General features: G+C 37.7%; 1 protein-coding gene across 10 annotated transcripts in view; it reads right to left on the bottom strand.

The window, feature by feature from the left end:
- The window catches only part of NCOR1 (nuclear receptor corepressor 1), a 159,583-nt gene that overhangs the window by 77,748 nt on the left and 60,408 nt on the right, over positions 1 to 21,427 (bottom strand). For all 10 annotated transcript variants that reach the window (XM_034989667.1, XM_034989666.1, XM_034989664.1 and 7 more), the window contains 10 exons: positions 19,597 to 19,710; positions 14,944 to 15,000; positions 14,344 to 14,396; positions 13,985 to 14,011; positions 11,840 to 11,906; positions 9,069 to 9,241; positions 7,830 to 7,920; positions 5,631 to 5,809; positions 5,050 to 5,104; positions 4,263 to 4,364 (listed from right to left, as the gene is read on the bottom strand). In XM_034989667.1, the coding sequence (XP_034845558.1) occupies positions 4,263 to 4,364; positions 5,050 to 5,104; positions 5,631 to 5,809; positions 7,830 to 7,920; positions 9,069 to 9,241; positions 11,840 to 11,906; positions 13,985 to 14,011; positions 14,344 to 14,396; positions 14,944 to 15,000; positions 19,597 to 19,710 (918 nt within the window). The remainder of the gene's footprint in view (positions 1 to 4,262; positions 4,365 to 5,049; positions 5,105 to 5,630; positions 5,810 to 7,829; positions 7,921 to 9,068; positions 9,242 to 11,839; positions 11,907 to 13,984; positions 14,012 to 14,343; positions 14,397 to 14,943; positions 15,001 to 19,596; positions 19,711 to 21,427) is intronic.

Below are 21,427 nucleotides of genomic sequence, written 5' to 3'. Positions count from 1 at the left end.
TCTGGGGAATAAAAAACATGCTGACATATTTAAAGAGGAAGATGTTGTCAGAATGAAGGAAGAGTACAAATCCTTGTGAAAGATAATCAAGTATTTGGAAATGAAGAATGTGGCTTCTAAACAATGACTTGCTTTATTGTAGGTCACTAGCAAGTACCACAGTCCACATTATTTCTAGCTGCATAGTGACAGACTTATTAGATGGGAGTTTATGCTGGAAGGTAAAAATTTACCTCTAACAAAAATGTTACACATAGAATCAAATTACTTGGCATGTTACATATAATTCTAGATCCCATATAGTAACACTGAGGAGTGGCTTTTGGCTTCTGATCTTCAATACATATTCATTGCTTCAACTAAAACTTACAAAGAACCACACTCACTCTTGTCATGGGATGCTAGTAAGTTGAACAATGAAATGGTTTCAACAGTATCCAACAGAATTTTGAGTTACTTTTGCCAACAGTAATCTTTGAACACAAGTCTAACAAAAATATGATTATCTGTCTCATTTCTCTATGATTCTAAGGTTAAACTCCTTTTCAGAGGAAATAATATGCAAGGTTCCCTATAGCAATAGCAGGTTAAAAATCAAACCTCACAAGCTTGGAATCTCTCTCTACAAACAGCACACACTATACATTCATGTGCTGAAATAACAATGACTTCCTATGGGTAAGAAGTCGGGAGGGGAGGATGGGTGAAGCAATCAAATAAAAACGGAAAGGATCAGGCATAAACTTCAACAGAACTCTGGGTGCCTGGGTGGCTCAGTTGGTTGAGCGACTGCCTTCGGCTCAGGTCATGATCCTGGAGTCCCTGGATCGAGTCCCGCATCGGGCTTCCTGCTCGGCAGGGAGTCTGCTTCGTCCTCTGACCCTATCCCCTCCCCTCTCAGGTGTTCTCTCTCTCTCATTCTCTCTCTCTCAAATAAATAAATAAAATCTTAAAAAAAAAAACTTCAGGGGCGTCTGGGTGGCTCAGACGTTGAGCGTCTGCCTTCGGCTCAGGTCATGATCCCAGGGTCCTGGGATCGAGCCCCGCATCGGGCTCCCTGCTCAGCGGGAAGCCCGCTTCTCCCTCTGCCCCTCCTTGTGTTCCTTCTCTAACTGTGTCTCTGTCAAATAAATAAAATCTTTAAAAAAAAAAAAAAAAAAAAAACTTCAGCAGAACTCTACAGCGTCTTGAAATAAATTTCCCCTGATTGCTTTGGAATTACCTAAGGTAATTCCTACTGATTCAAACTTGATTGGATAATAGAGCAATAAAGTGATTTTCAAATTAGTTGGATCTCTATTATCTACCAGGGTAAAATCAAGACACACCAATTTAGAAATTCTTTACTTGTAACTAGTTCTTTAAAAAAAAAAAAAAAAAAAACTTTCTAAACTTTTTTCTATACAGCAAATTCTACATACCCGACCCAGATCTGTTTCCTAAACTCCAGACTTCTACATCTAACTGCCCCCTTTATATCTCCACTTGAACATATGTACCTGAAATTCAGCATGTCCCAACCTCCCCCCTCAATCTGCCACCCCCTCAGTCATGCCTACACAGTAAATGGCAATCCCATTAGCCAAAACTTGGGTTATCTTTGATAACTGTCCTTGAATCCCCCACAATCAATCCATCAGCAAAACCTGTTTACCTTACCTTCAAAAATACATCCAGAAATGGACAGGTTCTCTGCACCTCCCCCACTAGAGTCTAGTCCAAGCCACTGGGAGGATTAACGTAACCTCCTAACTGGTCTCCCTTACAATCTAGTCTCAACAGAGCAGGCAGAATGATCCTGTCACAACTAAAATCTGATACTATTCTGCTCAAAAGTCCAATGGCTCCTCCTCTGGTTTGGTATCAGTTCTAATGTCATTCAGTTCTATATAAATGAGCCCTTAAACCGACACCACCTAATTTCAGAAAAACCCGTCCACCTATTTTGACACAAACAGAATGAAGTACACAAGCAATTAAGAAACAGAGATAAGATTCTTCCGGTCTGAGATGGTGCTGTATTTCCATCATTCAATCCCCTCCTCTCCCAAATTCCCAGTGAAACAATCAGAGAAATATACAACTAGAGAAAAAAATCTTCAAGGTAATAACTTAAAAGCTACTGTGGGAAGGACTAGACTGATGGAAAGGCTGACCAACCCCAACCTGAGCCAACTTGGGGGCAAACATACGAAGGTTCAGGTCAAGGTGAGAGCACATATGGACAATCTCAGTTCTGTTAAATGCACTCTGGGACATGCTAGAGGTGTGAGCACGTAGAACAAGAATGTTGCAGAAGAAAACTCTAATATGGCTGGAACTTAACAAGAACGAGTGTGCCACACAGAACAGTGAGATGGTGTACCAGATAACTTTAGGACAGAAAACCAATGTTTCAGAGTAACAGAGACATTCCCTGTCACACAGAATTTCCTGCTAGAGCTTTCTCCTCTATTATCACAAGCAACAGACTGCTAATCCTGCAAATGTAAGATATGACAAATAGCAAATTATTCCCTTACATTATCGGGAACTGAAAATTTTAAACAATTTATAAATATAAAACATGTAATTTCTAAAAATTAAGTTCCATTAAAGTTATAAATACTAGTTTAATAAGGAACAAAGCTATTGTTAAAAATCTGTAGCTGAAACTTGTTGAAAACGCAGACAGGCTCTAGCATCTCTAGCTAGAAGAGCTTGATTCCACCTTCTCCATGGGAAGACCTGGCACCTTTGATGGAACAGTTTTTTTGGTTTTTTTTGTTTGTTTGTTTTTTAAGATTTTATTTATTTATTTGAGACAGAGAGAATGAGAGACAGAGAGCATGAGAGGGAGGAGGGTCAGAGGGAGAAGCAGACTCGCTGCCGAGCAGGGAGCCCGATGCGGGACTCGATCCCGGGACTGGAGGATCACGACCTGAGCCGAAGGCAGTCGCTTAACCGACTGAGCCACCCAGGCACCCGATGGAGCAGTGTTTGCCGCCTCACTGACAACATCTGATTTGCTCCCCATCAGGCAGGAACTCTTCCTGGAGCTCCACAAGCATCCCTCGCTCTGTGTCTACAGGAGCAGCCCCATCACCGTACAAGCGCGCTCTCTTCCTCCCTCCCGATCCTCGTCGGCGCTCCGCCCACCTCTCTGTTCCCCTTGGTAAGCACACCTTACGGACAAGGGCACATCTGTACTCCCGCCCCTCGCGCACCTTCCACATCCACCTTCCACTCACTGCGATCTTATTTCTGGCCCCCTCACAATCCCCTGAAAATGCACGCCCGGGGCACCTCAGCTTTCTCCACCTCTAGCAGCATTTCACGCAGTTGGCTCGTGAAACACTGCCCGTACTTTGACCAAGAAACACCATTTCTGAAGAATACGGAATCACATCCCGTGAGGCAGTAGTATTCTGTAGGAAACAATGACCCCGGAAACACAAACAGGTCACAGCTACCCATAATGATGCCTGGGTCAGCGTGTATCTGGTGAGCAGGGTGGCTAAGGAAAGAAAGGGTGGCTGTGCGGGGAACTGAGGAGAGATCTAGGAAGGCTGGTGGGCAGTGAGCAGCTGTGCAAGTTCACGCACGCGATTCCAAATCCCAGGATGAATCTGGGCGTGGACAGCAACGGCGCTCACATCGTCCCCGCAACCACACTGGTAAAGCACCCGTGAGCTGTGACAGCTGCTGATCGGTTATTGGGGGGAAAACAGTTGTTAATGTACTGAATTGCAACTGTGAAAACGTACGCTGCACTGTATTAAAAACTGTCTTTTAAGATCAAGTGCTTTCACTGAGTAAAAACTAAACTCCAGAAATGAAGTTACTCTGAAACAAAATCAGGCCCCAGTATTTGGGTAAATCAGCCTCTACGCTCATTACCACACTACATTTCTCTATATTTCTTACGTGTTCTACCTGCCCCCTCCTCAGACAAAAGGACTGTTAAGACAGTGAATGAAATGAGGTGTCATGGGTCCCATTCTGTACGTTATCACTGTTAATGCTGACAGGCACAATTTAGATAACATGGAAGTACAGAACTTTTCTCATTGATTTTATCATACCATAAACTTACAGTACATTCACAACAGATGATGTTACACATTAAATATATATTAGTTTTGAAATAATAACATGTTCATAACATCCTCATTATTTAATGAAATGTCAATTCCTAAAATACACATGATTAAATACAAGGCCCTGGTTATACCATTTTTTTTCTCCATATCTCCACCCTCAAACACAGTAATGAAACATACCTGGTTTCTTCCTCTGCGTTTTCCATAATTCCTTCTTACTAGGGCTTTATAATTCTCATTTTTCTTGGTTAAGTAGTAATATAAAACACAATCAGGAACACTCTATAAGGAAAAAAAATTATTTTTTAGAAGCCAAAGAAATAACATTTTTTAAAAATCAAGCAACACTTTCAAGGGAAATCTCTGGTATTCTCAAGGTATAAATTGAAGAGCAACACACAGCTAGCATTTTAAGGGATATCTAGGCTGTAAAAATATATACATTATATCGACTATTTTAATGGACAATTATAGTGATCTTAATCCAAGTTACGTAAAAGATACCAGGAACTATCAGAAACATCCAAGCACTTCCTTATTAAGCAGTAACTAAATTCTCTTTCTTGTTGCATATATGTAAATATTCAAAATGTCTCTTTTTTAAATATGTTGCTTAAAAACACTACATCCAATCCATTGTGTAAAAAAAAAATGAGGGAAAATCAGGACTCTGATATTTTAATCAGAAATTCAGTAAGGTTCAAAAAGCATTGTAATCTATGTGTTTTTAGGGAAATACAGTATCAAGTCGTTTTTTGTTAATCATGAAAATTAGACTGTGTTCTGTGCTTATGATCTGTTACGTAATTATAAATATCACTACATTAGTCACCTAAGAATCTTTCCTGTATCAAGCCCTCTATAAAAATCAGTTCTATTTAACTACCTCTGTGTATTAAAGCACAAAAACTTCAAAGTAACGAATATCACAAACCTATAAACATTCTCAATGCAAACCATTTCTTACCTTCCTTTCCAAGTAGGATGCAATTAGTCCAAAGTTTTTTGGATGCTGGATAAACCTGAGTAAAAAAAGGGAAAACAAACAAACACATACACACATACACACAAACATTTTAATGACTTAAAAGGGGGGGGGGTACCTCGGGAACAGAACTATTAGTACAGACTACTTCCCGGTGACCCCTAACTGCTAACCTGAGAAACAACCACAGAATCGCTGGAGTCTTTTAAGGGCATAGATTCCTGGGCACAATCCACCAGGAACTGATGGGACTGGCCTATGGTAGAGCACAGAAACCTGTACTTTTAAAATGCACCCCCAAGTGAATGAGACACCACCCAAGTTTGGGTACCACGCTTAACATGACTCCATAACCCCAGTTCTCATCTGTGACCGATCCTCCTATCTATAAGCTTATGGGAAGGTCATAGCAAATCTATATTCTCTACTTTCCACAGTATCCATCCAAATGCCAAAAAGGGGCCAAGGTTTTGGGGAAACGGTTCAATTTACAAGTGAATGCCAAATACTTTTCACGAATTTATGTAAGCTTCTATGAGAAAATAATTTAAAGTTTAAATTACTTGTCCTTAAAGATCTCCTTCTCGTGGTCAGTCCAAACATTCATAAACTGCCTATCTTTATAAACCTTCATAGGGTCCTCCATGAGCCCGTTCATGTTGATGAACTTGACCCGTCTCTGTTCTGCATCAAACATCATAGGCGGGATCACAGAGAGCTGCCGCATTTGTTTCTCATTATTCTGCAAAAGAAAGTAAACATCATTTACAAAGAATAAAATTTAAAGAGGGCTATAGACCAGCTACCCTAATATACGCCGGAAGAACCACATGCGTAGTTTCATGTGTCAGTAGCATGTGGTAATTACTCATATATCTAATAAATATTCATTAAATGAATCGTAGGCAGAGGGTATACACATTATGTTTTTATATCCCACTCCTACAATTCGAGAAGAGTTCTTTACTTAAAAGAAATAGATACTTCAGATAGTAACATTTTAGACCTAAAGGACACAAAGAAATGCCAAGTTCACTGAAGTAATAATCTTATGAAACATTTAATTATATTAATACAGTCTCATTTTTAAAAGTCTTAACATCATTTTAGAGAATAAATCTTAATGTCATTTTGGAGACCAATGAATAGGGGGAAAAAACAGGCACCCAAATCTTAAGGACAGTGATTTTAAATTAAACTCACGTGTGAAATACTTCTTGCTAATCTTATGCAATCTTTCCACTGAAAATTGAAGACTATTATCCGTAAAATTTCAACTAAAACTTCGTTACATCTATACAGTCGGTTTTTCCCGAAGTTCAATTTAGTAAGTTCATGAGCACAAATTTCTATGAAAAAACTCACCAAAACTACAGGTATTGACCTCAACACAAAGCTAGGTTTTTTCCTACTCATAGAAGTGGATACTGCCTTACAGTCAAGTCCTTACAAAGTGTCAAATTTTATGGGGTAGTCTCAGTCAATCTGAACACCAAAGCATGATTTGGGGAAGACACATGAGCTTGAGTCACCTCAACTGGTCCTAGTTTTGGATGCTTACAGATGTGCCCTAATGGAATCAGTCAAAAAGCAAGCAAAAAAAATTAACATAGATTTAGTCATCACTGCAGGGATTATGAACACAAGTTTGTTTTTTTTTTTATTATGTTATGTTACTCACCATACATTACATCATTAGTTTTTGATGTAGTGTTCCATGATTCATTGTTTGCGCATAACACCCAGTGCTCCATGCAGAACGTGCCCTCTTTAGTACCCATCACCAGGCTAACCCATCCCCCCACCCCCTTCCCCTCTAGAACCCTCAGTTTGTTTCTCAGAGAAGTTTTAAAATATATAGCAATTTAGTAATTTCTTTGATCATTACTTAAGGAGACCACCACATTCAAATAAGCAAGACCTTCAGAATTCAGAGATGAGATTTTCTGGTGTTGTGTTGTGTTTTGTTTTTTTTTTTAATTGAAGTATAGTTGACACCAGAGATGAGGTTTTTATTTTTTATTTTTTCAGAGATGAGGTTTTTAAAAAACAAGTATATAAAATCAAAACCAGAACTAAATAGGAGGTGGCTTTTGGACCAACCTTTAGAGATAGTTTGAACACAACTCAGAAGACTCATGTTAGGGACTGGAATTTATTTTTATTCAGCATGGATTTACTGATGCCATATCATCTCTGTCTCCCAGGCTCTGGGGCTAGAAAGCACACTTTGGGGTACCCACTAGCACTTCAGGTCCACCTCAGATGAAATCTCTCCGGTCAGTCTGCTCCTACACATCTCTGATTCAGGCTCTTGTTTTCATGTTAACAGCCTCCTCACATCTCTTTTAGGCCTCCCTGCTGCCAAAGCCATCCGTGTAAGATGCCAATCTGATCATGGGATTGCGTGGTGTAAAACCTTCAGTGGTTGGCCAGTCTTTGGAACAGTCCAAACTCTATAAATGTTCCCTCATTTATGTACAAATAAGCCCTTAGTTCCTGGGGTATGAGGCTAAAATGCCTAAATAATAAATGAATTAAAAAACTAAGTCAAGGGGTGCCTGGATGGCTCAGTCGTTAAGCGTCTGCCTTCAGCTGATGTCATGATCCCAGGGTCCTGGGATCGAGCCCCGCATCGGGCTCCCTGCTTCTCCCTCTCCCACTCCCCCTGCTTGTGTTCCCTCTTCTCGCTGTGTCTCTCTCTGTCAAATAAATAAAATCTTAAAAAAAAAAAAAAAAACTAAGTCAATTAATTTCCTTACCTCCTGCTCAGAGAGTCCATCAATAATTTCAGAAATCTCATGCTCGCTCCTAGCAATGGTGGCTGAAAGACCAGCTCCCCTCTGCCCAACTCTAAATATAAGAAAGAAATTATAAATATAGTTAAAGGCCATTTATAAAGAAGACACCAATTAAGTTACTTTTATATACATTACTCCTCTGAATGGGACTTTCTTAACCAACTAGAAGTCAGAAAACAAACGCTATTGAGCCACTACTTTTAAGTAATATGCCCGAAGATTAGAATTCTATAGAAGAATGATTAAAACGTTGAGATTAAGGGCTCCTGGGTGGCTCAGTTGTTAAGCATCTGCCTTCAGCTCAGGTCATGATCCCAGGGTCCTGGGATCAAACCCACATCGGGCTCCCAGCTCGGCGGGAAGCTGCTTCTCCCTCTCCCACTCCCCCTGCTTGTGTTCCTGCTCTCGCTGTCTCGCTCTCTGTCAAATAAATAAATAAAATCTTTTTTAAAAAATAAAAATAAAATGTTGAGATTAAAATTTAAAGGTTACATGTCCAAGTTCAAACGGTAGAACAACTTATGGGAAACTTCTGGAAAACCACAAGTATTGGAGACATTTCCATTTCAAATAGCAGTCTTTCCCTTCCAGAGTAGAGGACAGCTGACTTAGAAAAATACATTAAATATTTTTTACAGAGGGGAAAAAAACAACAACCATCTCCCTCATAAAGACTTAATCGTGATTAAAGAATTAAAGCTTACATATAATCTTATAAGAGATAGTGGAGAAGAAATCTAAAGCTTTTACTTTTACAAAATACTTGCTCCCTAAAGTAAAACCAAATCAGAAACTACCAATATCAAAGAACTTCTTAATTAGCCATCTGTTTAATACTGTTTAGTCATGTTGGCAGGTAATGAAGAACTAAGAAATAGTCAAGTCTATTCTTTTTAACTGTCATTTCTAAAGGAATAGGTATTTTCAAGAACAGAATAATTAATTTCAAAATACTCATTTAAACTTAGATTGAACAGCGTTAAGTATAAAAAATTAATATTAAATTCACCAAGACATAATCTTTGCTAGCTGATAATGAAGTTTTATATTCAAAATGAAAGGTTCTTTATGAACTTTCTTAAGATCAGATTCAGGTAACACTAACACCGTGAGAGAGCAGGAGTGGGACTCTGTCAGAGAGAAAAGAGCATAGCCATTAGCCAGGAGACAAGCACAGCCATTAAACATCAAACGACTTACCGCTGAAATCTTTCTTGTTGTTCTCTTTGTTTTCGAATTTCTGGAAACTGCTTTTCATAGTATTCCCTTGTTTTGCTTTCTTTAGCTTTCCTCCGGGGGTTATTTTCTATTCTGTCCACTTTTTTCTCCCATGCCTCCATGAGCTGATCATAACGTTGGCAGATTTTTTGTTCCTATTAAATACCCGCAGCAAATTAATAATTAAACTAAACTCTACCATTCTGACAAACCTAATACTTTAAAGTAAATGTTACTTCTTAAGGCTAGTCAGCAGTACATTTGGCCTAGGACTCAACTGTGAATGAAAAGCTGTTCTTGATCTGAAAGACGAGAGAGAGAAAAGAGCTCTGTTTCCTACAAAGATCAGCATATAAAGCATATTTTGGCTAGTTTTTTTAGTTAACATTAAGACTAACATAGATTAATTAATTAATGAGCTAGCACTAGTAGCTGACCAGCTACTTTTACTATTTTCCTGATAAAAATATATGTCTTCATTGTCAAAAAAAAAAAAAAAAAAAAATGGAGGGGCGCCTGGGTGGCTCAGTCGGTTAAGCGGTTGCCTTCGGCCCATGTCATGATCCCAGGGTGCTGGGATCGAGCCCCGCATCAGGCTCCCTGCTCAGCGGAGAGCCTGCTTCTCCCTCTCCCTCTGCCCGCCTCTCTGCCTGCTTGTACTCTCTCTCTATCTCTGTCAAATAAATATTAAAAAAAAAAAAAAAAGGAAAATTAGTAATAGAAACATGTGAATAGTTCAAAATCCCAATCACCCAATGGCAAATATACTGACATTTTGGTGTTTTCCTAACAATCTGTCAGAGAAAACACTCATGCTTTAACCGTTCCTCTACTCCTGGAGGCTTTGATTACTTGAAGGTTTTTGTTATTATAAATAATGCTATCTAATAAACATTTTTGACAGTCTGGAAAAGGCAGAAATTGGTTGTACTTTATGATAAAAAGAAATGCAGTGAACTACACGGAACCAAGAATCAATCCTTTTAGAGAAATGAGTAATGTATGATCTCATTTTTAAACAGAGAGGCAAGAAGCCTCCATTATGAGCATAGAACTGTGAACGTGTCAACAACACAAGGATAGAAAAAGGTGTAGAAGGACCCACGAAAAACCATTAACATTGGTCCCTTCAAGAAAGTGGCAACAGAGAGGAGAATATTATCCTCCTCACGATCTGTGCCACCCCCAGACACTTCCCATTCTTTTCAACTCCCAGGTGTCTTCTGTGTCCTTCACTTTCTCCATCTCTAGCTAGCTCCTCAGTCCAGGCCAACATCATCCCTTACCTACATCAAAGTAAGAGCCTCCGAACTGTCTCCCAGGCCTTCTTAATGGTGGAGCCAGAAGCACATTCTTAAAATACAAACCTGAACGTTTCACTTCTCAGTTCAAACACTTAAAAGATGCCCTCAGGATCGAACCCAAAGTCCTGTAGGCGGACCCGGCCCTCTTGCCTCAGCAGCCTCATTTCTGCTGCGCTCCCAGCAACCTGCCACCCTCCCTCCACCTCCCAGACCTTCATTTCAGCGGCTCCCTATGCCTGCGCAGACTTCCAGAGTTTCTCGTTGTCCTGCAAACTTCCCTTTATGATTCATCCATGGGGCATTAGCTGTCCCTCCTGTATGCTCCCACAGATGACTGTATGTATCTGTATGTCCCTTTCCACAGTGTGATTACGATACTCTAACTGCCTGTGACTCATCTGCCCCCAATTACATTGTATGCTTCAAGGGTTAAAACCATATGGCTATCTTGCTCACCTTTGTAGAATAATACATGGACAGAGTAAACAGCCAATAAATATTTATTAAATCAGTGAACACATAAATGTTATAACTAAAGACTCTGTGAAGCATGAAAACAAAGTCTATGCTTCTATGTTTGCATCACCAGACATTAAATGACCACAATTACAACAAAATTACTGGATAGGAAAAAAAATGCTTTAGTAGTTTCTTATTTAATATTTGTATGTTTTTGGCAAAAACAAAAACAAAAAACATTAATTTAAAGATAGTATCTGAAGGACCCAGACTGGCAAATTACATTGGAAGTTATGTATCAAGTAAAAGCCACTGACTCTTGAGCTTTAAAATTCATTTAACTGTCATGTCATTAAATATAAGGTACACGGCTCATTTTTTATGTGAATTAAAGAACATCATTTATCTGGTAAGCAACTGACTTTAAATGAATCAACAGTCTGTCTAAATTTAGTCTGAACATATCGTGAAAAGAAGTATACGGGCATTATATTTTCTGTAGTTTCATTTCCATGAACATTAGAACCACAAAACTTCTGGATGCAAGTCATATAATAAATATGAAAAAGAATGAATTTCAAAAAGCTGAACTTTAGCTGACCCGGTTCCTAATAAAGAAAGAGCAGTAATGTCTACTCAGCATGACTGTAACTTACCCACATTGGTCTGAGGGTTTGAGAGACTAAATGTTGATCATCCTATTTCTCTTTCATATTCTTTTTTAACTACTCACCATTTTCTTTATTTTGGCTAGATGAAAATGCTATACACAGATGACCAAAGAAATTATTTTGATAATGATATTAAATGTCATTCGCTGCTAGAATTGGATTTATATTTAAGTCATCCCTATAGTTAGTTACTTTCTAAATCGGCAGCCTTTCCTCAAACATAATCAAAAGCCATTCTCACTAATAAAGGGAAAGTAAATGCCTAAATGAGCATGAATGGGAAAGTTGTACAAATTTCAGTTAAAGGATAGGACCTCACCCTTTGTTTTCTTGCATGATTTCTTCTTTTAAAAAATAAAATGAGTTTTTTCCTCATCACCTGGTTTCTAGAAGAGAAAAATATGGTTGTATGACATTAAGAAAAAGCACAATTTAATAATGCATTCACTTTTTTTTTTTTTTTTTTTTTTTTCAGAGACACTGAAAAACAAGCAAAGATCACTTAGGAATATCTGATGTAATCAAAGTTAATCTTAATTTTTTTCACCCTGCAAAATAAGACTTTTGCAATAATTAGAACTGACTAAAATTCCTTCCACTCTCCAGCAAGATTTTATACAAATAGTTCATTTTAAAGTATTACGTCCAAATATAAGGCAAATAGTTTCAAGTTATAATTACACAGTCACTGATTCTTCTCAAGAACTCTGGTGATATAAACATCTCTGTGCACTCTTGGAGGAGGGGAGGTAGAAGAGAAGGAAAGGCTTTTAAAGTTACCTCCCTACCTCAGGTATGGTGCTGACCTCCTTTCTATGAGAACGTACACCAACACAGAGAGAGGGGACTTGTGCTTTTACACAGAAGGTTTCCTTCCGTCACAGAAATGACACAAACCACACTAAGAAGTCACAGAGGGCAATGTGACAAGACAGGAAGACTTCTCTTACATCTTAATGAAACAGTTACACTTTTTAAATTTGAAGCATTGTGACCTTCAAAAACAATGACATGCAGGCTCAAATATAAATATTTATACCCCACCTACTTCCAGAAAGGATTTCAAGCTGATTATGCAAATATAAATACAAAGCCAAGGCAAGTAGAAGTAATTTTTTGGATTATCAGCCCCTCAGGACTAACAGGGACACCGGCTCTGTGGGCAGTCAGGAGCTGACTACGTGGGACAGTACCCAAGACATGAAAAGAATTATCAAAAGGTAGATTTGCTATTTCATACAAAGCAAATGACGGTGATGAGAAAAGAGCTACTACACGATTCATATGGATGCATGCAGCGGAGTAAATGGTTACTTCACAAGGTGACATACAGTGGAAGCGGTACCATATATTCAGTTTGCTCTAATTTTAATTACGTGTTACTCAAAAGCAAATGATAATCAATAAATATCATTTAAAATGTTTCCTAGGATTTAAGAAGTCAGCCAGTCAGTAAGCCATCCCAGAACAGTGTGCTAAGCACTGCAGTCGGGCAATGTAGACAGCATAAAATAAATCAGACAGAGCTGCTCTCCCGCTAATATTAGGGGAAAAAGACAGAACACAAACATAACTGAAGCTTTGTGGGGGGGAAAAAAAATCATTAAAAGTAGCCAACTAGATTTTATCTGCTATTCTTTTTAAAAATGCTAAAACAGCTAAACAGTTCCAGAACAAGGTATATTTTATGAGTTTTGTCTAAGCCTACTTCTAAGGGTTGTCAAGACCATAGTAGCATCTCACAGAAAAATTCTAAGTATATGACTTTTATTATAAACCACTTATTTAACAAAAGTTAAAATTATTCAAATTTCAATTTTGTTCATGCATACTACCATGCAAATTATATTTGCCACCAATTCTGCAAAGTAGTCAACTATTGCACATACTCTCAGTCAGAAATTTTTTAAAAGAAAAAAATATATCTGATATATAAATAGCAATGTGCTCATTAGCAACTATACTAGTAAATAATTAAAATGTTCTGATTATCCTTAATAAAACATAAAGTAGAAATATTACATTTTTGTTACAAACTACGAATAATTCACCTAAATTCTCTTAAAGTATGATAATTAAAAAAAAAAAAAGATACCTATCTAGCCTCCTCTCTTACTTCAATCAGATCAAGAAATTAGATTTTCTTTTCACTTATTTTCTTATTCCAAAATCTGCATCCATAAAGGCCTGGTATCTAGGATGAGCAAGGCTAAGCAAACTACATTCTGGAGCAGTCTCCTCACCCACGTGAGGTGACTGAGCGCTTCCAAGGCACCAGGACATTAAATGGCAGAAGGGTCTACAAATACCGTCATTAGCAAGAGTCATGGAAGGGATTTCCCTAGAATAGGATTTTGAATAATGATAAAATGATCCGTGGCACTTCTACTTTGCAATGGCAGATGTGGCTTGGTGGGGGACGGTGTCATCACTAGTCTTAAATGAAAAAGCTTCATTATCTTACTTCATCATGCGCCTTGCAGGTACTCCACTGAAAAAAAGACAAAACAGGAGGCAAAAAATTCAAGCCTCAAGGTAAGCCATTTCAATGTTAAGTATTCACCTTTTTTACTAGCAGATCATAAAACCAGCTAGTTTTATGCAATAATTTATTTCATTTTTTTGGCCTCGGAAACTCAAAGCTGTTACCCCAACCCCCAAGAAGCCAGAGGAAGATAACATATAGTAAAACGACAGCAAATTACACAAATCTAAAACACACCTACACTATATTATAATAATGTCAGCAGATAACATAAAAACGATCTCTTTATAGAATATATGGTCTTTAACTGAAGAACTCCAAAGATGATAAATACTTACGTCTTGATGTTCTCATGATAAACCTTGGTATCCGATGGCTGGTTATAGAGTGGCTATAAAATAAATCAAATATTTACATATACAACATTGTACACATGTCTATGAAAATATGAAGCAACAGTTTATATTTTCATGAAAACCTAGTACTCATGGATCTTCACAATACCTGCCCTACCAGAACCTCCAGACTTCCAGGTTCCCTGAATAATTCTCTTTACCCCATCTCCTATTAATGCCACCCCCGTAAAAATGTTTATAAATCCACCGTATCCCGTAAGAAATACATTTACTCATGGATTTTTAATTTCAGAGGCAAAGGAAGAACATATGGTCCAAAGAGCTATTTCTGTTCTTACTCGTCCTGCTTCTACCTCGTATGATTAAATGGCCTGCTCAGGCAAAAACACACTCAGGGCGATACTTCTGCAAAGGTAACCAAGTTTGCGCGCCACTATTTTAAAGTTTACCACAAACGTCCAGCCCAGATCTCATTCCAAAATACAAAGATTGTATTCCATCTTATCCCAAGCAAAAGGACTACAAAAAAAAACCAAAAAAACAAAAAAACACTAGACATGAAAAAAGCAATTTCTTACTTACCAGTTCAACTTTTGGGCCAAGACCTTCAAATATTTTATGAGCTTCTTCTGCTTTTTTCTACAGATAAAGACATTATTATATTGTATAATTAAAAATTATATTACCTAAGTGCAAAATCACTACCAATTTAATAATATTTACCTAAAAACTACTCTGTAGTAGAACTTTCCTTATTTCCAAATACTCTTGAAATACTCTCTTTTGTTTTCATAACTTCCTCATCAAATTAAGTCAAAGCTTCACATTTGTACTGAAAGTAATAATAGGGGCGCCTGGGTGGCTCAGCTGGTTAAGCAGCTGTCTTTGGCTCAGGTCATGATCCCGGAGTCCTGGGATCAAGCCCCATGTGAGGCTCCCTGCTCAGCAGGAAGTCTGCTTCTCCCTCTGCCCCTCAGCCCACTCTTGTGCTCTCTCTCACTCTCTAAGTAAATAAAATCTTAAAAAATAATAATAATAATAACTAAAGAATTGTGAAGTTCTTAACAGCAAACAGGTATCAAGATTCTAGGGAGAGGGAACACAGATTCACTATTAGAAATGAATCCCTCAATACTTCAAGACATAATGTCTTTAAAAAAATTTTAAAACATAAAATACCATAAAGTTGCCAGTCTTTACTGTTGTAAGCCAAACTGATCTCTTGGAAGAAAAGCTTATAATGAGCCTATATTCTAGTTACAAGAAAACCTAGGTAATAACTGAACAGAGGAAACCGCTAGTTTGAATTTCTCAAGTGTTCAATAGTAAATAAATGCTGAATTAAATAATTTTTACGGTCCATTTTCAAAAGTAAATTAATCTAGACGAATGTGCTAACAGAAATCGTCCTTTAATAGACGAAATATAACAAATTCGAAGCTAAAAATGTTTAAACTAAAATTATAGGACTACCAAATGTGTCAGTGGTTCTCAAGTCCCTCTTCCTCTCAACACATTCCCGTTAGTAACAATGGTTCCCCGGCTGCTGGGCAGATGCCCACCTCAATGCATTTGCTGCTGGGAAACTCTCCAGGGCTTCTGATGTGACACACAAATGGGACTGGATATTAATCAGTATTCCCCGAGTGTAAAGAAAAATGTTCCTTTAAAATAAATATTCTCCTTTTCATCTCATTTATCAATCAAAATCAATCCGTCAAATATTTATTTAGTTTGTATTGTGTGAAAAGAACTAGGAAGCATAAGAAGTACAAAATACTGTAAAAAGCACTTTCCAAACTCCAAGAAACTAAGAAGGTTGTTAAGATGAGAAATAAATACAGCAAAAAAGTCAAATATAAAACTATAAATATCCATTGAATTTGCAGGGCAGATCCTATTTCTACAGAGAGTTTAAAGGCAGGATTTGCCAACCTTAGCACTATTATCATTTTGGGCCCACGTATGTGTTCCAGGGACTGCCCTATGCATTGTGGGATATTTAGCAGCATCCCACTAGATGCCAGTAGCACTCCATCTCTCCCCCAAGTTACAACAATCAAAGAAAGTTTCCCGCTGAGAACAAACGACTAACCCAAGAAGTCAAAACGTAATGATCCTAAAATTCAGATTAGCTACAGACATATATTAAATAACACATAAATAACATCATCATAGATAATAAATTTGGAAATATCTAGCACCTGCAACTAACTTCCACCAGACCCACTGCTCACCAGTTTTTTGATTTGCTTTCCTTTTTCTTTTTTCTTTTTTTAGTTTATTTTTAGTAATCTCTACACACAACCCCGAGATCAAGACCTGCACACTCCACGGACTGAGCCAGCCACACACCTCTTAAATTTGCTTTCTCGAGGCACTCTGTATTAGAGTCTATACCAAGAACAGGCAGGCTAAGTGGAACTGTCTACAAATAACCCTGAGAGACAAGGGAGTAAAGTTATATGACTGAAGGAAGGACACTCGCTATTTATGTGAGTGATGACGGCTCATATAAGCTATTGCCAAAGGAGGAAGAGAGAAGCAACTGACGAGACCACTATTTAGGAGGCAGGACTGATGCTCTTCATTGATTAACTAACTCTTAGAGCATGGCAGAGAGGGAAACAGAGATTGCCCAGGACACTGGCCTAGGTGACTAGAGCTTGCTGGCACTTAGTACACTTTCTACTGTCAATCCCTTTCTTTCTTCTGTTGTCACTTTAACTTTCAAATCATGCAATCAAAAAATAAACAAGATATCTTTGAAAACCACCCTCCATGCACACCCTTTTCTATATGTATTAGAATTCTGAAATTAGAGCATTTATAAATATTTTTGGAACTGACAACGGGGAAGGATAACAGCAAACTGAACTGTTAAAAATAGTCCAGGAGATGAGTCTGTTTAGAGACTAAGTGAATCTCAGTCTAAAGTTTAAATATGATGCAAGACAATTTTTCTCTCAGGAAGCCAACTTTAAAATTAACAGTCACTTTTGGGCAGCTTTCTTCCTCCCACTAACTCTCTAAAGAAACGAAAGATGCCTAATACAAGATAATGGCTCCTATCTCAGAAGCCACATTTGGCTTAATTCCCAACCGTGTAGATGGCTGCCAAACAAGGAACAAGAGAGAAATGTCCTCTTGCCCTCACCCATCTCTCCTTTCCTCTGGTGCCAAAACAGATAAGGTCATTCATTAAAGAAAGCTCAGAAGGCCGCGAAGGCCTGACAGAAGGCAGCGCGGGGAGGCAGTAGTGAGACGGCCTGCGCCCTGGGCCCAGTGGTGCTCTCACAAGCCCCCTCCAGGAACCCCTGCTGCAGATCTACAGCACTGTGGGCGACTCCGAGCAGGGCAATCAAAAAGAGGAGATGTGTAAAAAGAGGATTTCTGCAGTTACTGTGAGTTAAAAATAGTCTTTATTGTAAGTCTAATAAGTTTGGTTGTTCTTCTATTCTTCACAGAATGCATCACAAAATGGAATATATATATATACTAAAAGAGAAAGAAGAGGTCTGAGAGAAGTGTTTAGTTTTGTCGCTGGGCCCCGAGAAATGCTTACTACACTAATTAATGAAAACATATATCTACAAAAATTGAACACAAATTAAACTCTCCATCAGATCTTGTTCAATAGTTTTCAGTCCTCACATCCTAGTCAATCAGAAATTCACAAGTAATGACAATGCTTAATTAAGAAACTCAATCAATTAATATCGCTGAATTCAATGTCTTTTAAAACTGACTCACACTAAGAAGTCAAATTTTACTTTATAAGATTCTTCTCCACTGTTAGCTCTAATCCCTATTTATTTTATCTCCAAGGTCCTAAACTGGCCATGAAGCCCATCAGCCCACAAAAGTATTTTATTATTCTACAGAGTATTTTTTTTAAAGCAGGAGACTCAACATAAAACAACATGCTCCTGGCTTTCCTGAAACAAGGGAGCACCTGTCAACCTTGGGCCACATTCCTGCTTGACCAGAGTCACTGACCCTCCAGGAAAGCCACGAGGCCGTCCTCGTCACTGGCTTTATATACAGTTTATTCTCACTGGATAGATCTTCAAACAGATCCTCGAGGAGACTGCTCTGTCCATTCAATAAACTGAACTAATTTTGAACCCAGCCAAGAAAATAACATTAATTGCCCATATTTTTACCTGCCTCTGACACTTATCATTATCCTATTATGTATCTGATGACTTTCAGTTACCTACCTATATATATATATACACATACATGTGTATCTGGTATAAGATCATTCCTATAAATGTGTATATAATAATTAATTCATAGTTGCCTTTCTTAAGGCCAATTTCCTTTAGGAACTGGGCTATTATAAAGTTATAGGTTGCCTGGGTATGATGTACTGATTCTGATGACTCCACTCACTACAAAGAAAACCAGTTAAAACAACAATCTCAACCTCTACCTTATGATCATCTTTAGCTAACAGGCCTATTCTCTCCCACAATACTTAAAGCATATTCTTTTTTAGACTAGGAACTTCTAGAAGCCCAATGTTAAGCAGCTCTGTTGGAAAGTTTCTTTATATTAAGGTGAAATCCATTTCCCTTTAACTGCTAGTTCCTGGGCTAGATTCCAGCCAAAAACCAAAAACCTTTGACATCACAAAATTATTCACAGAATTGAGGCCCGGCTTTCCTAAACCAATGAGTACTTTTAATTACTAGTATGAAAGAAGAAATTGTTTTAATAAAGCAAAAAAGCAAAGTCTACCTAAAGGTCAATGGCCTCACACTTTATTAACTAAGATTCAAACTACAGCCCAGCTATCTAAAGCTAACAATGCAAGTCATTTCCACATCCGATGACCCATCTCTCATAGGATAGTATCAGTATTTGGCATCAAATGTCCTTTATAAAGTGAAAAACTACAGAATGGCTTGTTTTGTATTATGTGCTACAAATCTGCTTGCCAACTTTGTATGATAGGAGAGTCAGTTGATAAAATTATATTCTCATTAAATAATATTATGTAATATAATATATAAAATATTAATATAAGACACTTCCATCAACTTTTCTTCAATCTCCAAGGGAAAAAAAAAAAAAATCAAGCTTTAGTCAAAGTTTAAGAACATTAAAAATTATGACAGAACTCAGGTCTCAACACAATTAACATTACCACTTAACATACTGATAATTAAAAAAGGCATAGCCAAATGCTTTTAAAGGCCTGTGCTGTAAGAAATGGCATGAGCTTACCCGATTCTCATCATAAATAATTTGGACAATACTGCGGTGTTTCTGCTCCACGGGAGGAGGGGACACAGGCTTCTCAGGCTCAGGAGGTTTAGCTGCTTCTTCTTCAAGCTGTTGCTAAGAGACCCAGAAAGAAAAATTCAGGCATCTGATGCAGTCACCCCTCCCAGTAATTAATCGCCAGAGATAACACATGCTACTGAGCAATTCTATGGGGTAATCTTCTAATCTACTAGGGCCTAATGGACCCAAGGGTTCTAACAAATCCAATCAGACTTATTTTGACTAAGAACTAAATAACATAATCATTAGAGAATCCTTTTATATTTTAATTCTGATCAATTTAAAAAAAAATCATAAGAGAAGCTAAACATAGGAAGCTACCCCATAGACCTCCATCACAATGACCTTTTGTGGCACAGGAAAAACACTTCGTATGTTACAGATTCAGTATGCGCTAATGTCTGGTAGGAAGAGATCTGTAGGGCACTTGCAGACTAATCCTTAACTCAGAACAGCACCATGTTCAGCCCCCCAGCCAACCTTATATTTTACAGTCAAGAGGCACTAGCAAAACTACAACTTTGTGTACAATTACAAAACAAAGAGCAATCTGCATTCTTCTGCTTGGGTTTGAGCCTTAGGGTCACCCTTTACAAGTGGTAGGATCCTAAGATCCTGAACAAGTATATAAACCACTCATAATATAAGGTAGGAATATCAATTCTATCTACCACATAGATTTCTGAGAAGATTAAATAACTCAATATGTATCAAGCACATTACAACTATAAAAGTTCAGTAAATATTACCTACAATTATTACTGAACCAAGAAGGGACCTTGCTTGGTTCACAGCTTTTTATTTTTCAGCACTTAAGCCAGGGCTTGATACCTAGTAAATGCTCAACACACAGCCTTGTGAATTTTACTGCCTAAGGTAACAGCAGAGACACGGGGTAAAGATGTTATATCTACTAAAGCCTCTAGGAAAAAAATAATCTGTACTTCTAAGACTGCTGGTCAAGACTCCTAGTCAAGTAAGTCAGATCACAGCCAACCTAAGGAGAAAATTCCTCCAAGAGACAAGCTTCAAGGACCACGTCCACCTTGGAATTCAAAGTACTTTTGCAGGCTGCTATCTGTATAAGCAAAAGACAGATATTTGGAGTTGTGAAGTCATTTTTATGGAACTGAGTTCTTCAACCATTCCCTTTCTTTCCTTTGCTCAGAGGGCCTTCTTTTAGGATCCCTGTTAAGTAGGTATGGAGAAAGGAATAAACAAGTTTCCAGAAATCACATTTTGTTCTTAGTACCAGACAAAACCATTGTAACAGAAAGACGAAAATAAAAAAAAAAAGATACAAACTTTCCTCACTTATTTGTTCTTTTACATGAACTTTACAATAATTTTGCAAATTTAAAAAGATTTAGAATTTTTATTGAAACTGTATAAAACACATACAATTATATATATATTAATGATGTTCACATTATTAAAATTATTAATACTGTGTTTCTATGCATCTGTGGTATAGTTCTTTATTTCCTCAAGTTGTCCTTTATAGTCCTCAATAAAATTTGTAGCTCCTATAAACCTCATAATGGTTATACAACATATTTCATTATTTTTAATTATTATAATGGATTACACATTACTGAGCATTTACTATGTGCCACATATCATACAACCACCATTTAATTTAGCAGGTATTATTAGCAGTAGTCCTGCTATTTCACAAGTGAAGAATCTAAAGAAGACAGACCAGACCTGACCAACTCAGCAGAATCAGACCCACTGATACTTAAAAGAATTGTCAGGCATATTATTATAA

This window comes from Mirounga leonina, unplaced genomic scaffold (assembly GCF_011800145.1).
Source record: "Mirounga leonina isolate KUSES-001 unplaced genomic scaffold, KU_Mleo_1.0 Mir_488, whole genome shotgun sequence".
In the NCBI taxonomy this organism is placed as follows: Eukaryota; Metazoa; Chordata; class Mammalia; order Carnivora; family Phocidae; genus Mirounga; species Mirounga leonina.
This window is presented reverse-complemented; position numbering and strand designations above follow the sequence as displayed.